At 35.2% G+C, this 20,154-nt stretch overlaps 1 protein-coding gene across 24 annotated transcripts in view; it reads right to left on the reverse strand.

The window, feature by feature from the left end:
• The window catches only part of LOC123548596 (hydrocephalus-inducing protein homolog), a 131,100-nt gene that overhangs the window by 74,614 nt on the left and 36,332 nt on the right, over nt 1-20,154 (reverse strand). For 20 of the 24 annotated variants that reach the window (XM_053546124.1, XM_053546121.1, XM_053546132.1 and 17 more), the window contains 11 exons: nt 18,190-18,225; nt 13,600-13,799; nt 12,825-13,098; nt 12,401-12,595; nt 11,736-11,759; nt 7,059-7,205; nt 6,324-6,563; nt 5,835-5,937; nt 5,416-5,514; nt 4,385-4,543; nt 3,723-3,881 (listed from right to left, as the gene is read on the reverse strand). In XM_053546124.1, coding sequence (XP_053402099.1) covers nt 3,723-3,881; nt 4,385-4,543; nt 5,416-5,514; nt 5,835-5,937; nt 6,324-6,563; nt 7,059-7,205; nt 11,736-11,759; nt 12,401-12,595; nt 12,825-13,098; nt 13,600-13,799; nt 18,190-18,225 — 1,636 coding nt within the window. The remainder of the gene's footprint in view (nt 1-3,722; nt 3,882-4,384; nt 4,544-5,415; nt 5,515-5,834; nt 5,938-6,323; nt 6,564-7,058; nt 7,206-11,735; nt 11,760-12,400; nt 12,596-12,824; nt 13,099-13,599; nt 13,800-18,189; nt 18,226-20,154) is intronic. The other 4 variants (XM_053546138.1, XM_053546117.1, XM_053546122.1 and 1 more) reach the window with 2 other exon arrangements.

Raw genomic sequence — 20,154 nt, forward strand, 5'->3', positions numbered from 1 at the left:
TCATCAAGGTGAACATTCTGACCAATTTTCATGAAGATCCATTTAAAAGTATGGCCTCTAGAGAGGTCACAAGGTTTTTCTATTTTTAGGCCTTCTGACCTAGTTTTTGACCGCAGTTGATCCAGTTTCGAACTTGATCTAGATATCATCAAGATGAACATTCAGACCAACTTTCATACAGATCCCATAAAAAATATGGCGTCTAGAGAGGTCACAAGGTTTTTTTATTATTTGACCTACTGACCTAGTTATTGACAACACGTGACCCAGTTTCGAACTTGAACTAGATATCATCAAGGTGAACATTCTCACTTATTTTCATGAAGATCCATTGAAAAGTAGAGAGGTCACAAGGTTTTTCTATTTTTAGACCTACTGACCTAGTTTTTGACGGCAGTTGATCCAGTTTCAAACTTGACCTAGATATCATCAAGATAAAAATTCTAACCAACTTTCATACAGATCCCATAAAAAATATGGCGTCTAGAGAGGTCACAAGGTTTTTTTATTATTTGAACTACTGACCTAGTTATTGATAACACGTGACCCAGTTTCGAACTTGAACTAGATATCATCAAGGTGAACATTCTCACTTATTTTCATGAAGATCCATTGAAAAGTAGAGAGGTCACAAGGTTTTTCTATTTTTAGACCTACTTACCTAGTTTTTGACCGCAGTTGATTCAGTTTCAAACTTGACCTAGATATCATCAAGATAAAAATTCTAACCAATTTTCATACAGATCCCTGAAAAATATGGTCTCTAGAGAGGTCACAAGGTTTTTTTGTTATTTGACCTACTGACCTAGTTATTGATGGCATGTGACCCAGTTTCGAATTTGACCTAGATATCATCAAGGTGAACATTCTGACCAATTTTCATGAAGATTCATTCACAAGTATGGCCTCTAGAGAGGTCACAAGGTTTTTCTATTTTTAGACCTACTGACCTAGTTTTTGACCGCAGTTGACCCAGTTTCGAACTTGTCCTAGAAATCATCAAGATAAACATTCTAACCAACTTTCATACAGATCCAATGAAAAATATTGTTATAGTCTGGAAGTATAGAGGCCGACACAAATGCAAAATCACTTGATGTTTACAACTACTTTACAGAAATATGTACCCGCGAAAATGTGTTACTTTTACCAATATTGTGTCATTCGCGTAGAAATCAGCAGCAAACTATTATCGAGAATAACTATCAGGATTCAAAGTATCTTTCCAATATGAATATTACCGCTGGAGATACCTAAAACTTACACATGAACTGAATAATCTTTTGTGTTGACAATTTGACTACGGAGATGATAGAATTCTATCGGTAGATTTCATAGCCGTGCAAATAATAAATAAAGGTGCGAGAACTCTAATACATATCTATCCTGATCTCTAGATGGACACCCTCTTGACTGTGTAACTCCTATATTGATTGCTTCTCTATTAATCGTATAGTTTTGAATTGAAAATCAAGGTACGGAACATTTGATTTCGGTGTATTCATCAACTTTAGATGTGTGTGACGTCCGCAGTGACTTCTGAGTATCTGATTGGCTGACAGTAATCCGTACTCTCTTGTGATTGGTCACAGACTCTGCATCTTCTAAATAGTCCGCATCCCTTAGAAAGAACGGAATCCCTACGCATTTATCTATATATTTAGCGTTCGAACTCAGTCGGCGGCTTTCTGATTTGTTGGGTTGATCCCATAGGTTAAATTAAAGGCATCAATTCCGCATACCAATACTCCGCAGACATTACAGTTATTATTAATGGAGTTTGTATCCGCTGCCTCCGCAGCCAAAAATATTCCGTAGCAACGACTTCCAGTGTAAACATCCGCAGACTTGATTCCGCAGACTTGATTCCGCACCTTTAATTCCGCACCCGCAAGTATTATATAGAGAACAGTGTGTATTATAGCAAATATATTATTAGAAATCGGCCGCTCTCTTTATGCAGAAGTTCGGTGTTGAAAGTATATCTCCTTTGCGTTCATCTCGATAGCGATCGTTGAAACTGATCATCTCAGTCTACCAAGGGCAAAATAAAATCAGTGTTCATTACGTAAAAGAGAACAAGACGTGATTCTTATAAAGAATTTATTCAGCAAATGTTCATAAATATAATGTAATCATTTGTTCTTATATTAGGTCTACACAGAGTTTTGCTATTTATTAAAGTTGATAAAGTTTCAATGTGTATTTCCTGTGGTTATAATTCTGCTCTTGTGCAAGGTTATAGACCATTAAAAGTGGTCAGTGGTAATACAGCATCCATGTAATATATCAGTTGAAAGAGCCATTACAGTCATATACAATGGTGTTATACAAGGCCCAGTGATAAACCGTTACCTATATAACTGTTGCATATATCATCGTCTGTCAAAGGATCTAGTAGATCTATGCCATTGGTGTTTATTATAAAATTGGCTTATTAAAAGGTTGCACACCACTAAATTCACATATCCACTAAAAGTGATTATGCTAAATACGAAGTAATTCCTATCCCTATAAACGTTATAGAGCTAACGTTTCCGTGCCATCCCTGATAATAACTGGAGACGTCGGTTCCGTAACAATATAGCCTCTAGAGAGGTCACAAGGTTTTTCTATCATTTGAACTACTGACCTAGTTTTTGAAGCACATGACCCAGTTTCGAACCTGACCTAGATATCATCAAGGTGAACATTCTGACTAATTTTCATGAAGATCCATTCACAAGTATGGCCTCTAGAGAGGTCACAAGGTTTTTCTATTTTTAGACCTACTGACCTAGTTTTTGACCGCAGTTGACCCAGTTTCGAACTTGACCTAGATATCATCAAGATGAACATTCTAACCAACTTTCATACAGATCCCATGAAAAATATAGCCTCTAGAGAGGTCACAAGGTTTTTTTATCATTTGACCTACTGACCTAGATTTTGATGGCACGTAACCCAGTTTCGAACTTGACCTAGATATCATCAAGGTTAACATTCTCACTTATTTTCATGAAGATCCATTGAAAAGTATGGCCTCTAGAGAGGTCACAAGGTTTTTCTATTTTTAGACCTACTGACCTAGTTTTTGATCGCAGTTGACCCAGTTTCGAACTTGGCCTAGATATCATCAAGATAAACATTCTGACCAACTTTCATAAAGATCCCATGAAAAATGTTACCTCTAGAGTGGTCACAAGCAAAAGTTTATGGACGCAAGGATGGACGACGGACGCTGCGCGATCACAAAAGCTCACATTGTCACTTTGTGACATGTTAGCTAAAAAGGACTTTTAAGATGTTGGTTAAATATCAGCTTTGTTCATAGCTCTAAAAGTACAAACAATTTACAGGAAAGGGTGACTGACAGTACTGGTTCTAAAGTTTTAACGCTTAGCCTGCTGAATTTCTAAAATAGACTGGTCCGTCATTCAATTTGGGCAATATCATTTATTATTAGAAGGGGTGTTCACTGAAAATTTACTGACTGAATAGAAAACAGTGCAGACCATGATCAGACTGCATGGATCTTGGTCTGCACTCATCGCAAAGATAGAATCAGTTATTCCCAGCATGATAAGGGTTACACTAAGATTGAATACCAGTCTGTGAATAATTACTATCATTGGTCAATTTCAAAATTACCTCAGAAATAGCCAATCAAATGCTCAAGACTTGAGTCTTATTTCCAACCATAGTTTTATAACTTTCTAGCTAGTTTACAGAAAGAAACATACCTGAAAGTGGGGCTCCGTTAACAATGCAAGCGATACCACGTCTGTTACGAGCTGCCTTGCCCTCATCTGAGAGGTCAATTCCTAGATGTCTTGCTACAGCCTTAGACACTGGTGTGATCTCCATCTCCCCTACACCTACACTGCTGGATGTATCTTTTCCTGTTTAAGGCAATTTATATACATTAATATATGGACTGAATGAAATTTTTCTAACAGTGTTCAAGCTATGAAATTGCAATAACTTCACAATAACAGTGTTACTGGATTCCTCATCTGAATTAACTTGCTCTCTATTAACAGAAAAACATTTTCTTATATGAATTACTTTATTCTCTGAAAGTATATAACCATTTTCCAACAGGAATAAGAGGTAAAAGTCATTTCCGTCTATCAACTTGTGACATGTAGGGGACAGTAACTGTCGTTCCACAAAACACTGAGCAACCACTCTATATCCTATAGAAGTGACATCCAATTTGAAAATAGAAGTAAAATCCAAAATAGAAATAATATCCAAACTAGAAGTAGCATTTGAAACTAGAAGTAACATTCAAAACTAGCAGTAACATCCAAACTATCTTTTGAGACTGAAGTATAACTGACTGTCACAAGAGTTTATTTTGGTTGAATTTAAGAGAATTTCAATGTCAAACAATATTTACCATCTTCAGATTCATGTTTAGATTTGGCATCATCGAGACCATTGGTAGTGTCAGCGAGAGATTCGGCTCTTGATCTTGCAGTGATTGTACCGTCTTGTGTATGAGCAACGTCTGTCTTGTCTGAACCATCCTCTTTATCTTTACCTTCCTCACCATTTTCTGTTGATTGAAATTCATCATTTTTATGTACAGTACAACCTGCTTTAAATGACACCTCAGCAAAGTGAAACACCTCTCTACAAAGACATTTTCTGTCCCATTGAATTGAATTCTTAGTAAATAAACCTCTATAGAGTAAAAACCTCTATATGGTGTCCTCTCTGGAGAGGTTACGCTGTAGGCAATGCATACATTAACTTTTCAATGATTATTTTTTATATTTACTTCTATTACTTCTATTACTTTATGCTCTGACACAGCACTGTAACATTGCAAATATCAATGTTTCTTAAATTATCCATCAAATGTTTTGTACCTGAAACAAATACAATGGATATTTCAACTTACAAATTATGTCCAAGAACAATAAAATACTCCACTTTATAGTACTTTCAGGTATAAAAACTACAAAAAGTTATTCCATGTGCATTTTAACCATAATATCATTCTCTCTATCGCTATCCTGTTTATCACATATAAGTATTTTGATGGGACACATCCACTAACATAAAAAGAGGCCTTTCTCTCTAAGCTATGCTTTAGTCTGGTCTGTAACAAATTTTGGTCAGCTGGAACGTGCATATTAAAAACAAGCCAGATATCCAATCAAATCCACTGAATCAGCTTTGAAAAATCTTACTGGTATAGTTAGGTTTCTGTGCTCCATTGACTTCTGGGAACTTAGTGACTACAGTTTGAACCATGCATCAGAGCATAGTCTCACTATAGTTTGACCCGCCGATGTTCAGCTGAAACTTTGATTCCCATAGTCCGCCCTATTTATAGTTCCATGTGGAAGTCCTCATATGTAACTCAAAGGGAGATAAATACTAATAAATAACAAAATGAAAGGGAGTTAACTCTAACACTACCTTCTCTATCTCTATCCTCGGCCTCTCTTCTAGCAGATTCTTCTTGTTCTTCAGCTTCACGTCGAGCTTTCTCACTCTCTTCAAGTTTCAACATTTGCTCTATAATCAAAGTCAGACTTTAGTAGCAGTTCTGCTTCTTTTTCTAAGACCGATAATAACATATATCAGCTGAATAATACAGGGGTTGTAAATTGTTAAATTTTTGTTGACTGAAATTATGTTATGAGTACGTAAGTGGTCTTCTAGGATGTTGGTATTGCATAAAATAAGGTCTCAAAGGATATCTGTTCTGAAACTTTACACTTATACGTATTTCAGTAATTTACTATAATAAAGTATTACTGATATGATACCCTGAAATTAATCATTTTTTACAGTCAATTTCTGAAATTACAAGTTCATTCTCATTCAGTTCTTACCTTCGTAATACTCGAGTAGTTCTGGTGGCAGTTTCTCCCCTGGAGGTCGGGGTGGGAGCAGTATTGTGTTATATTCATCATACCCTTTCATTAATCGAAGCATCTGAAAAATGTATGAAGGGAAGTTTTTAAAGGTTTAAGCATATAATGATACATAATGCTGCCGGAAGTTAGCCATAAACATAAGCAAAGTTCTTTCCACCCACAATGTTAGGCATATTAGGTTTTGCAGAATAGTTTAAGATAAATAACATGCTCCAATTCCAGGGGACTGCATTTCTGATTTAGTTCTTTTATGTACATGGTGTAAAGTATCCACATGAGATATTGTCTTGATTTCAATGATAGCAAATTTGTAACACTTGGTTTCTGAGTCAGGAATCTTACAGTGTTTCTATTCAATAATTGCAATAAAATAAAACTATTGCTATATTCTATGCTCCCAAAATATATTAAACAATAATTTTAAATGCTTTCTTGTGCATTTACCTTTTCTTCCTCCAGGTACTGAGAGTCAAACTCAAGGTTGTAGACCTCTATTGGAAAAGCGCATGGGTTTTTCACAATAACCTCTTTTTCATCACCAACACTATGAGGCAGAATTGGTCCAAACTGCATCATGTTCAAATCAAAATCAAGACGAGGTTCTGACCCTTGACCTCTACAAAGCAACAATATCCTCTGGCTGCTCTGTGCGATCCTGATCGGGATACGCTGCTCGTAGAATTTCTAAAACAAACAACAATAGCTATGAAAAGCAATTATAATATATGATCAAAATCTCTGTCATGTCAGAATTATTTTGTAATATTTTGAGTCTGAAGTTATGCAGATAGCAAAGGTCATGGTTTACAGATTATTTCAAAATTGTGCTAAGGAAAACAACAATTAGGCTTCTTGAGTTCAGTGAACTGTCTCCAAAGTTCCATAACTATTAACCCAGGGTTTGGAGAAAAGTTTCAACACTGGGACAAGCCTAAGACTCCAGTCTATGATTGGTTAATTCTAAGCTCATTATCTTGAGCCAAATGTTAGAGAGTCATGTGATTTAACCTTAATCAGTCAGCAATGGTAACTCATACCTGGTATCAGAATACTTAGACTCTAAAAAATTGCTGAGATTAACCAGTTCTAGCAAATAACTATACATATTTGTGAAATGATCTCTTGGAAGTTAACCAACAGCCCCTAACTATGATCACATGTTTAGTAGGAAATGTGTACCTCTTCGCTTGGCATAAACTTGACTTGCACGTTGAGTCTCTGTCCTGGCATAAGAGTCCCTGTTGGTGGCATTATCTCAAAATGGCGAGGTTTGGACTTATCTGCCTTGCTCTTTCTTCTCAGATGCATAGGAACATGCTTGTCACCCTGTAAAAATAATGTTATGTTAGTAACTGCTGTAATAATGATTTTCATCATTAAACAAAGGGATAAATATTTATGATGAAATCTGAGGATTAATTTCCAACATGAAATTTGCCAATGAAGTTCTAATCAGGGTAAAAACTTCCATTATGAAATTTGGGGATGAATTTTAATCATGAAATCTGGGGATAAATTTATGGGGTAAATTTCCCCTGAATATAATAATTTGGAATAAATTTCCAATAATAAATTTGGGATGAAATAAAAATTTCAATATGATTAACACAACACAACAGTTGTCATTGATGTACTGCTGACTTGGAAATAGAAAACAAAAATATGATATTTGGGAGAATTTTACATTTTATACAAATTTATTTAAGTTGCATAGTACTATTCTATACTTTGTTAAAAGAGTTCAAATGTAAAACAATAATAAAAGTGAAAAACTGATATACTGGTTTAATAAGTAAAAAACCTTTAGTACAGTGTAACCTCTTGATAACAACACCTCTCCTTAATGACACCTCTTGATAACAACACCTCTCCTTAATGACACCTCTTGATAACAACACCTCTCCTTAATGACACCACTCTAAGAAGCAAATACCACCATACCAAGGCTGACATTTTCTTTTGAATTTGACAAAATATTAATAAATTTATCTCACAAGAGCAATCCCTAAACAAAAAACACATTTGAGCCGTGCCATGAGAAAACCAACATAGTGGCTTTGCGACCAGCATGGATCCAGACCAGCCTGCGCATCCGCGCAGTCTGGTCAGGATCCATGCTGTTCGCTAACAGTTTCTCCAATTCCAATAGGCTTTAAAAGCGAACAGCATGGAGCCTGACCAGACTGCGCGGATGCGCAGGCTGGTCTGGATCCATGCTGGTCACACACCCACTATGTTGGTTTTCTCATGGCGCGGCTCATTTTAAGTTTCCAAGTGGTGTTTGCCTCTCAAGAGGTCGCACTGTATTATTTCAAGATGCTGTATTTCTTGAAACATACCAAGCAGTCAAGCGTAATTTCAGTGTACAATTCCATGACCAGTACATATATACACACAAGGTAAGAAGTAAAAAATAACAGACATTAAAAATGTTTTTTATTTTTTTTATTTTTAAAACCTCACAATTAATTTTTGTTTTAAGTCAGTTTAAATGTGTAATAGCTGTAAATTACACTTACTGGTTTCATTACTTGAATCAAGCAACTTCCTCACTTTAAAAGTGAAACGAAACTGGTGCAGCACAATATATTTTTAAAGTTGGAGATCTGTCACCAATTTTATTATTGTTTCAGTAAAATGAAGATGCTGTTATATCTTTCTCTAATACTGTGAATTGATTCATAACTGGAGGACCAATAGACCATTTCACGAAGTATATGCGCATGCGCAAACTGATTACCGTTAATCCGTGAATTAACGTGATTAAACGATAAGACAAAAACTGGGGGCTAAGAGATAGATAGATAGATAGGTTATGTACAGCGTGTTAAGTTTGAGACAGTTTTCTTCATTTTTGGATCGAACTACGTTGAAACTAAACAATCAAATAGTCTGTATAACTGAACGCATTACTTAAATGTCTTACGATAGCTGACCAATCGCTGCGTCTGTAAATTATTGACAGGTGTAATGAGCGGGAATTCCAAACACAAGTTGCGTCCTTAATAACTTGTTTAATTAATAGCAAAAGCTGATCTTCACCCGATGTACAATTATTGAAAAGGTCAAATGCACACTTTTTACGCAAATGGCGTCGAAAAAAAATCACGTTTGAGCCTAAATAGTTTTAACGTTGCTGTTTTTACAGCGATTAATTTAGTTTCGGGCGCCCATTTCAATCAAAAAGAAATTTATTTCATTTATTATAACAGGACCGTTGAAACCTATACGGTAATGTAAGTTTCAAATATGTACTCAGACTATTCGCCGAAGGAATTCTTACTTCATGCAAAGACCATGCCAAAATCTTTCTACGAAATTATTATTTTTGAACGGAATGACTAAGTAATGTGTAAAAACCATTCCATAGAATTAAAAAAAAACAACTAAACTCATACAAATTTATTTTACTGAAAAATGAGAGATAAAATGCGGGGTCTCCGACTTTGTTTTCGCTGTATTGTCTTCAATTTTCCCCTTCCATCCTTTTTACGCGAGATTTAGGGAAAAATACAAACAACAACAAAAATTTCATTTTAAGCGTACTTCAATTTTGTTAGCAATTCTCCGATTTCTTTCCGATTTTTATAGTCACACTTGTATGCCTGAATGCATGTTACACACACCAAAAAAGCGTAATGAAAAAATGATACTTTTTATTAAACATTTTACTGCTCGTTCTCTCCTCCATAGATTTTTATAAATTTTCTGAAAATGATCCCCGAGATATTTTTGAATAGAATAAGATAACAAAACTCCTTGACTACCGGGCTCATTTTCACGCTACAGTGCTAAGAAAATTAGGAAGTTAAAGGAACATTAAACATGTCTTTTTCCCGCATTTTCCAACCAAGTTCATATTGTCTGTTTTTGGAATTTATTAATTTATTTGCAGCCTTTATATTACGGCTTGTAGCGTTATTAGATAGTGTTTTTTTTTTGTGTTGTTGTTTTTATTTTTTCGTATTAAGTTTAAGCCCGTTTCAGCTGTTTCATAAATAACTAAATGCAGTTTTCTCCGGAATCTGGAGATGTTAGTTCGGGCCCGACTTCCTACAGCACTGCATGAAGTGGGAAAGATGTAAATTCTTACGGAGAGTAGTTGTGTAAGCAAACCGCCGTGACAAGGTTGTTGAGAAACGGCGTAAACCCAACACAAATAATGGACATAAATGGATAAGTACAATAATCTATTTATTTCATGTCCGCAAATTTTTACGTCTGACATTAACTTCTTGTCGTTTTGATTGTGCATATTTCGACCAACTTATAAGGGAATAATTATTGTTTGTTTAGGGTTATACACCCGTTTTCTTCAACATGTTATTTATTTATTTTTTTTTTTTTTTTTTTTTTTTTTTTGCAAGCACTGAACTATTTCCACAGTAACTTAAACTTGTCCCATTGATAAATAATACTTACGGATAGAGTGGCCGTACCAGACACCAAACATGTGATCGCTCGACTGACGGGCGAACGATCCAACCAGTGTGTTATTCATTCCGGGCGGGGGTAATTTTTGACTGGATGAATGAGACAAAGACTATTTTTAAGAGTCATTTGTATTTGAAGTTTCAAAACTGGAATTATTTTAAAATCTGAATTGCACGTATTTGTTAACAATGGTTTAAAATGTTCATTTAAAAAGATGAATGTTAAATATTGTGGGAAGGACTTAAATACCGATCATTTGAAATAACTTGTTGCCTGACCCAATTGGGTTTTTTTGTGAAGTGAAAACCCTTTTTCACCGATTTATGCATCAGAAAACTTTGTTGCAAAAATCGATAAATAACTGAAGAGCCCCCAGTTTTTCAAATCTCGTTGCGTCTCGAGAATTCTCGCTTAGAATGCGTCTACCGATAATGACTTTTCCAATGCTTAGACGTTTGCCGTGAAATGGTCTATTTTCATGAATTTTGAGCTTACAACAATCCACAAAGTTTTATTCAAACCAAAAAAAAAAAAAATCCTATTAATTCTATTTTCAAAAGTTGAAAATTCAAAATTCATATCCTAAAGGAGTAGCTGTCAAAACTACAGAATTTCATGCCTACGAAATTATGTTTTTTCCACAGAATTCACAAAATGTGTCAAGCACGAATTTAAGACAGCAGTGAACCAGCATAATGTCAAAGCATATAAACAGCTTCAAGTCATGTATTCTTTATCAAGCAAAAATGGATATTTTCAAATTAAAATACGTAGTCAACAGAAGAAATATCCAATTTACACTATGCAAATCTATAACAAAAACATATTTTTATTACACATTTCACATTATTGAATAGATATAATTTTACTTTCTGGTTGATACAGTCTTGGTATCAAATCAAAACAAAAAATAATTTCTATGTCATTTCCAATGGTGCTTTTTTTTAAATCTGTGCACAAACCAATGACATGAAAAGAAATATATGAAGAACAAAAGTACCAGAAATAATATAGCGTGAAGTTTACAGAAAAGCAAAACAAAAAACATAATACGTAAAATGAAATTGAAAGTCAACCATTTGATAAACTGAAATTTAACACAGCTGCAAAATGTAAAACAGAGGAAGAAAAGTGACTTTTGAATAGCTCAAAGTGAACATAACAAGAGCACCGCAATGCGGAGCAATATACGCCCAAAAGTATGACCTCTGACCCCTAAGTGCGACCTTGACCTTGAAGCGGGCCAGCTGAAACATACGCTCTGCATGATGTGGTGAACATTTGTGTCATGTTTCTTTCTCTTTCAAGGGGTTCAAGAGTTACAGAGCGGACACGAAATTGCTAACGGACGGACACCGGCGTCATAATATAATACGTCCCTTCGAGCATATAAAAAGTCATATTGTTACAGTAAATGCTAACCTTGCCGAGAATAAAATTTGACCTCTGAAATTAAGGAAAAACATTTCTGTGTAATATTGATTCTTACAAATTACATTTACATGATGAAGTCTGAATAAAGCTGAAATACTTAGTACATGGCAGTTTGTCTAGTTCATATTAGTTTGTCTAGTACATAGCAGTTTGTCTTCTTATTTAAACTTTTTATTATAAAATATCAACAAAGTTCAAGTAAAATGCCGAAAAAAAATTATTGTGTATTTCTTTATTACAATGGATTTGGACAAAACAAAAATAATTTATTCAGAAAATTTAGATGTTTTAACACTGGACAAGGTAGCTCCCTTTCAATGACCAAAGTCTGTCATTGCTTCATAAAGGTTTTTTCACACAAATTGACAGACATAACTTTAGAACTAAGAGTATATGAGCCGTGCCGCATCCACGCAGTCTGGTCAGGATTCATGCTGTTCGCTAACAGTTTCTCCAATTCCAATAGGCTTTAAAAGCGAACAGCATGGATCCTGACCAGACTGCGCGGATGCGCAGGCTGGTCTGGATCCATACTGGTCGCAAACCCACTATGTTGGTTTTCCCATGGCACGGCTCAATTATAATCATTTTTGGAACTATTCTTTAACCATCCTGAAAAACAAACACTGATGTGGATACTCTAATGTTTTTACCTTATTTCTATCTTTCTCTGATGGCAGTGAGTTCCAGTCACATTTCACATGCTGGTAGTTGTGCAGTTGTACAATGACAACACGACATTCTCCACACCTCACCTCACCAAAATCTAGCGTGTCGTCAGAAATCTGCATGTCAGGCATTGTCACATTGGCTTTAAGATGCATCATCACCATTGGGCCGTTCAAAATCTGTGAAATTCAGTAAAAAAAAAATACAGACTACACTTAAAGACATAGGGGCTTAGACAGTAATAAAAATATTATACAACATCCTTGACCATCACCTTAATTCAACCCTGAACGCAGTTTTTTGAATTACAAAAAAATGTATATTTTTGAACTGTTAAAAAGGCTGAAAATTAAAAAAAGGATTCTCATTAAAAACTGACAGAAATTGTTTTAGTAAAATATTACTTACGTTAACAGGCACAAAACTCTCAACTGGACCTAGTGGTAAGTTAGCTCCCCTTGGATCAAAGCTGACAACAAAGTCAACAGACTCGTAATCTGGTGAACCTGGAAGATTGCGGACACGATCAAGTTCTACATGGAAACCATGGTGATGGAAGTCGTTGCGCTCCACTTGGAAAGAGGCAGGAAAGTATCCAGTGTTGGTTGCCTTTACGATATGTGTGCGGACAGTTCCCAGCACAACATAACCAAAGTCTAGAAGGTATTCTGGTAATCTTGGCCTGAAATTGAATTAAATTAAATTAAAATAAAATGAATACCTTTCCTACCCCTTAGATATCTTACAAATCCCTACATCTCTAGCATGTAAGAAATCTAAAAGTAAATGCACCAAATCTTTCATCAAGATTAAATAGCTACCGTGGTCTATTTTAACTTAGCTGCAAAATATATATGTACAGACTTATCAAAAATGTATCTTTTCTTGCACATTCATTTTTTCAAAGGAAATGCTTATAGAAAAAAACCTGAATAAAATGACCTTGCTTTGGAGAGCCCTAAAGAATTTGTTCTTTGCAAGGGGTCTTTAATAGCAGTTCAAAATACATTGCAACAGTTTAAAGCAGAAATGAAACTGGATTTTCTGAGCCAGGTACTATCTGTTCACAGGTAGTATGAAGGGAATGATGTCCTCTTTAAATTTGTGCCTCCCTCTCAGAAATATGTAGATCTAAAGTAGTGGTGGGAATGAGAATTTAGAATGACTGATGCAATATACATACTTGTTTTTCTTTTTGCGACCTCCTTTAGAGTCTGCGGTTGTCTGTGTTTCTCTGCTCTCGATACTGTTAGGTGGTTCTGTATCGTATGACTCGTGTACGGCAAACTCTTGTTGCTGGATCTCGTGAGCAACATTTCTCACCGCGAGTCTTTCGACTTCCAACTGTACGTCTAGTTCCGATGGCATCACACACAGTTCACCCTGAAATGTCAAAAATATTGAATATACAACTGCTCTCAATAAAACTGAAACTGTGTAATCTTTTCAAATTGTGATAAATGCAAGCAGTGCAACTACACACTTATTGTTTCTACCAAGTCTGATCCAAATCTAAAAATCTGATAACCATATGAGGAGTTACACATGTATTCACAAATGTTAACATTGAAAATTCAATGTCCTAAAGCGCTTCTAAACATTTATCAAACAGAAATTCCTACCATCTAGATCTGATACTGATCATTCCTACCAAATTTGATAAAAATGTAATTAAAACTCAAGAGGAAACTACATGGAAACAAAATATTGGACAAAATGATTACATATGATTTTTATAGAACTCATCACCAAATTCACACATGGCAACACTCGTAACAAATATTACAAAAGGTGCAACAAGAAAAAAAATTAACTTGAACTTGATTTAAAACTTGTGTTTCAAACTCCAATGCCAGGTGCTTGTATATGCATGTGTCAATGTTTTTCTCTTATTCTGTGAATCTCCATGCAACTTAGATAACAGCATCCCAGAAAGAAATTGTTGTAAATGCAAAACATAACAATTAATTTGAGAAAATTGAAGAACAAAAAACAGTTTGTTTCGTTTCACAGTTTTCAAACTAAAGCTGTTCCAAAGCACACTGCAACCTCACAGCAAAATTTAATGCTTTTAAATATTTCAGCAAGTTCGGCACATACACCTTTTTACAATGGTTTAATTAAGAAATGATTTTTTTTCAGAGTTCATGCAAAATGAACGACAAAACAGGATCAATTCAATGAATCGCGCTAGTGATCATGTTTAATTTGCTGATCCTATTCTGTCGTTCATTTCGCATGAACTCAGAAAAAAAAAATTCATTTCTCATATAAATTTACATTATATTTCCTTTCCATTTGACATAAACTATGTTATGTAAAAAATTGCACATATTAATTTGTTGCATTAGTAAGTAAGAAAGTAAAAACTTTATTAAATGGGGCTACACATTTGGTTTCCCAATCTTCCATGTGGGCCTAAAAAAATCAACATTTAACATTTAAAAAAGCTTCCCGGCCATTATGTTCACCAGACAGAACAAAGGAACGTTCTCCTTGACTATACGCGGACGTCGTCAAAGCAGCTACCCATTATCACTAAGCAGCATTGTTATAACTTTGGCGCTGTTCCTTTTCTTGTTCATACAAAATGAATGTCATAAATTTCAATGGAAAAGAATAGGGCAAATGTAAATATAATGAAATGTTGAATTCTTAACTTATGACCTGATTTACAAAAATACTGCTGTTTCAAATACCACATATAAGCAGATATGACCTCCCTTACAGAAGCAAGCCTCTGTGGCGTACATGCTGCGTATTTGCTGTGTATATGCCGTGAACACAGTAGTACGCCAGAGGAGTACATTTTACATACATCGCATGCCGCGTACATGCCGTGTACTATTTCGACCAGTACACAGCATGTACGCAGGAGGTCACTAGTACACTTCAAGTACACAGCACAGACTCTGAAAATTTAAGGAGTACACTGCATGTACGCAGGAGGGACTTGTACAAGAAAATAGTACACTGCATGTACACCGCAGGTACTTTGAAATTTGTGCAGTACACTTCATATACGCGGGAAAGACTTGTACAATTTCTTTTGGCATTTATACTTAGTTTTTTTTTATAAGTTAAAGTCTGAAGTAAACTTCATATACGCAGGAGGGACTTCATGCAGGAAGGATTTGTACATTTTTTTTTTTTGGAAGCAAGAACTTGATTTCCGAGTAACTTTTATCTTAATAGCATAGAATAGTTCAGATTACCGGTATTCTGAACAATAAAAATTTGCCAAACTATTTGCAATGTTCATTTGTGAAGCTTACATCTAAGTGATTTCTGAGCTGCACCTTGCATGCAGTGTAAAAATATATTCTTTTTCATTTTGAATTAATCCTGGAGCTTTCTAACTTGGATAATTGAAAAGCCTTATTTGAACTTCGTTGCATTACATTTTGTAATACATGAAATAATTACCAAGATAATGCCTCAACAGCGCCCGAATGAGAAGAATTAATAGCTCTCACTGTTATTTGAATACTCTTAAGCAAAACACCACTCTATCATGTTTTATAAAGGCTTTAATGCTCATTATGTTAACTCATTAAGGCCTCACCAAATTAAAAAGTTGTTTATCGGATTTGCCGCTCGTATATTTTCAGAACGTTTTTGGCTAATTGCGCTTGCCCCATTGGAAAAAATCAATCCAAAATTTTTTGGTGCGCTACTTTTTACGGACGTAAAAGTGTATAAATGCTTATATAATTCCAGTCCTAGATTGTTCTCAGATGGATTTTAATCAAAATAAATACATACTACGCACACATCCTCTATAATAAATCATAACACTTATATTTAGTTGCATTAAAGTTGTTTCCCCTTGATGCAGTTACGCCATTTTCTTCAAATGTTTACCAAATTACATGCTACAAAAATTTATTTATTTCATTGAAAAGTGGATGGAGAAAAGCATACTAATTTATTTGATAACATAATCTACATTATTTTGGTAAGGGTAAATACGTATTGATGCATGTCACTTATCTTTTTTCTGTTTTTTTCTGTCCAAATGATCAGCATTTGCATACGAAAGTTGGTGGGGTAAGGAATTTACATTATCACAGCAGTTTCGCCACAAGAGTACACAGCATGTATGCAGCAGGAGTACACAGCATGTACGCCGCAGGACTCGGGCCAGGAGTACACAGCATGTACGCCGCAGGAGTACACAGCATGTACGCCGCAGGGGTAGTACACCGCAGGCTCATTTGCATGTGAAAAGTGTATGTGCCGCATACATGCTGCGTACTATTTCTCGCATACTAAATTCCTCCAGCGTACATCTTGTGTACTATGTAGTCCACAGCATGTACGCAGCAAGTAGTACGCGGCAGAGCTCATTTGCATGTCAAAAGTGTACTACAAACGTACTATCGGTGTATGTGCGGTGTATATCCTGCGTACTATTGATTTCAGTACACATCATGTACGCATCATATACGCTGTATGTACACAGCAAGAGTACGCAGCAGGCCTTTTTCTTCTGTAAGGGCTATCATTTCGGTCAGTAAAAAATTCCCAGTAAACAGGGTAACACATGCATGATTTTAAGTTTAGGTTACAGCTCCTTGAACATAGTTTCCGAAAATGTACAAAACTTCATAAAAGGCTGCAAGTAATACAATTTATTTCTGGGATGTCAATATATTTAAAAAGCATTGCTTGTACCAAAGCAAAAAAAACAAGAGGACCATAATGGACCTGTATCGCTCACCTGACTCAAATGAGTACATGATTTATTGACAAAATGCTATGTCAAATATCTTAAAGATTATTAAAATTTGTCTTATACAAGATTATATAAAACAGGTGACCCCCATGGGAGGAGCAAATTTTGCCCAAAGGGGAATGGTTTGAACAAACTTCACAAAGGACCTTTAGACTATGCTACATACCACATGTCTAAGCTCTCGGTCTGTCAGCTTCAAACTAGAAGATTTTTAAAGTTTTTCTTATATATAGTAAAATAAGTGACTGCTGGATGGGGACAATTTTAACCCCACAGATATGATTTGAACAAGCTTTGAAAAGGACTGCTACACAAAACTACATGCCAAATATCTAATCTCAAGGGCTTATGGGTTTGGAGAAGAAGATTTTTATAATTTTTCCTATATAAATCCATGTTAAACAATCGAACCCTTGGGCTGGGCAAATTCTGACCACAGGGGCTTGCTATTTCCCAAATACCTAAGCTCAGGGCATTACAGTTTAAGACAAGAAGATTTCTTAATCTGAGGGGCATGATAGGAACAAACTTGTTAGAGGACCACTTTATCATGCTACATGCTAAATACCTAAGCTTTATCTATTGAGGTTTTAGACAAGAGTATTTTTCCAGTTTTGTTTATAAAGTAAATGTAAAACAACTGAATCTTTGGAGCAAGATTTGAACAAGTTTGGTAGAGGACCACTAGATAATGCTACAAACTAAATATCTAAGCCCTAGACCTTGCAGTTTTTGAGAAGAAGATTTTCAAAATTTTTCCTTTTGCTTGCAATGGAATGGAATTCTTTGAACACATTTGGTAGGGGTCCATCAAAGCCAGGTTTCATAGTTTCCACCACATGGTTTGAGAGGAGATGTATAAGTAAAAATATTAACACAGGATGATGGACGACAGAGGTACCATCAACCTATACTAACAGCTCATCCTGAACATAGCTCAAGTGAGCTAAAAATGTGAGTGCATCACAACATTACTGTAACAGTGGTCTTCAATGTTGAAGAGAAAAAAACAAACACTTTGTGCACGTAGCATACTTTTTTCTTGTCAGATGTCTCTAGTCTCTTTTTCATCTTACAAAAATTATCAAACATGTTACAGCACAAATCAAAATGGCAACTCAAATTAAATTATTTCATGCTTTACAGTAGATTTCTAAAATATAACAATAGATCACCTGATAAACCCATTTACAACATTAGATATACACCAATGCAACGTTAAAATGTAAAAGCAAACATATTTAACTTTCTCCAACAATAAACATTATAGCATCACGAAATTGAGCAGGACATTGCACATTCAGCATAACATTGTGTGAGTGAATAAAAGCTTGAAAAAGGCATGAAATAACAAAACAAGTGCAATGCAATGCGGAGCAATATACGCTCGAAGGTATAACCTTTGACCCCTAAGTGTGACCTTGACCTTTAAGCGAGCCATCCGAAACATGCGCTCTACAAGTCATATCGATGTGGTGAACATTTGTGTCAAGTTTCTTTGAAATCCTTCAAGGAGTTCAAGAGTTACAGAGCGGACACAAAATTGCTAACGGACGGACGGACTTACAGGCGGACACTGGCGTCATAACATAATACGTCCCTTCAGGCGTATAAAAAAACAACACCTGTTTGTTTATCATGTAAAACTGAAGTTATCTTTCACATAGTGAACAACAGAAGCAATATTTATACAGTGATGTAGCTACAGGTGAAAAAATTTAAAATCTGGTGTTATGGAGTGGACACGAAACAAAGTCATATGACCTTTGACCCCTAAGTGTGACCTTGACCTTGAGGCGAGCCATCCAAAACATGCGCTCTGCATGTCATCTTGATGTGGTGAACATTTGTGTCAAGTTTCTTTGAAATCTTTCAAGGAGTTCAAGAGTAACAGAGCAGACACGAAATTGCTTACGGATGGACGGACTTACAGATGGACACCGGCGTCATAACATAATACGTCCCTTCAGTAAAACTGAAATTATCTTTCACATAGTGAACAACAGAAGCAATATTTATACAGTGATGTAGCTACAGGTGAAAATTTAAAATCTGGTGTTGACAAGAATCTATCACTGACAATAGGCAAGCAAAATGATTCTACTAGGATGAAGCAGAAAGGAAAAAGTGACTTTTTCTTCTCTAAAAAATGTTCCTACACATGTCTAGGTACAATTTTTTTACACAATATACTAAATATTTAATAACTAGGTCCAAAACATAACTAGGGCCCATATTCGTCAATGTTTAAAGCCCGAAACTTAGATCTTAGACTGGAAAATAAGTTGCATGTTGCACAGCTATACTAATGAAATTTTGCAGAGCTGTCTTTATCTCCCCAATTCACATTCATGCAAAGTTTGTTATAATTTGCCATCATTTAAAAATCACAGAGAAAAAAATGAAACAAGCATTTCAAATATAAATTTCAGAATAAAAACCTTGATAATTATGACCCAAGGTTCAAAAAGTCTAGAGACCAGTCATCAAACTATAGCATTTGATTGGTTGATTCTGATCTAAATACTGAAATTGTCAAATGAGACAGCTGCATCCAGAGACTGGTTTCCAAACTCAATTTTTTTTCCTTTTTAAATAAAAATCACAACCAGGTGAATAGCAAAGCCATAAACATTACTTTGAAAAGGGAGTTATAACAAATGTACAAATTTTATCCTTTCAAAAATAATAACAGAAACTTATCAACTGTAATTATTAATTAAACCAAAATTATTCCCATATTTTTCACTTCATTAAAATATCACATAATTATAAAACATATGTGAAACGTTTGTGATAATTAACTCTGTTAAGTATTAAAATCTGGTTAGCATACTCGGGTAGGACTTTTATTTGTGAAATCTGGGATGTTTAGTCATGGGCAAGGTGTTTGTTAAAGGGTACAACAGAATTTGAACACATTAACTGGGTTGTGATTCCTATGACAAACAGCCAAAGTTTCCATATATCTTCTTTAGTTTCAACTTGCAAAGTATTTTA

This window comes from Mercenaria mercenaria, chromosome 6 (assembly GCF_021730395.1).
Source record: "Mercenaria mercenaria strain notata chromosome 6, MADL_Memer_1, whole genome shotgun sequence".
NCBI classification, from domain to species: Eukaryota; Metazoa; Mollusca; class Bivalvia; order Venerida; family Veneridae; genus Mercenaria; species Mercenaria mercenaria.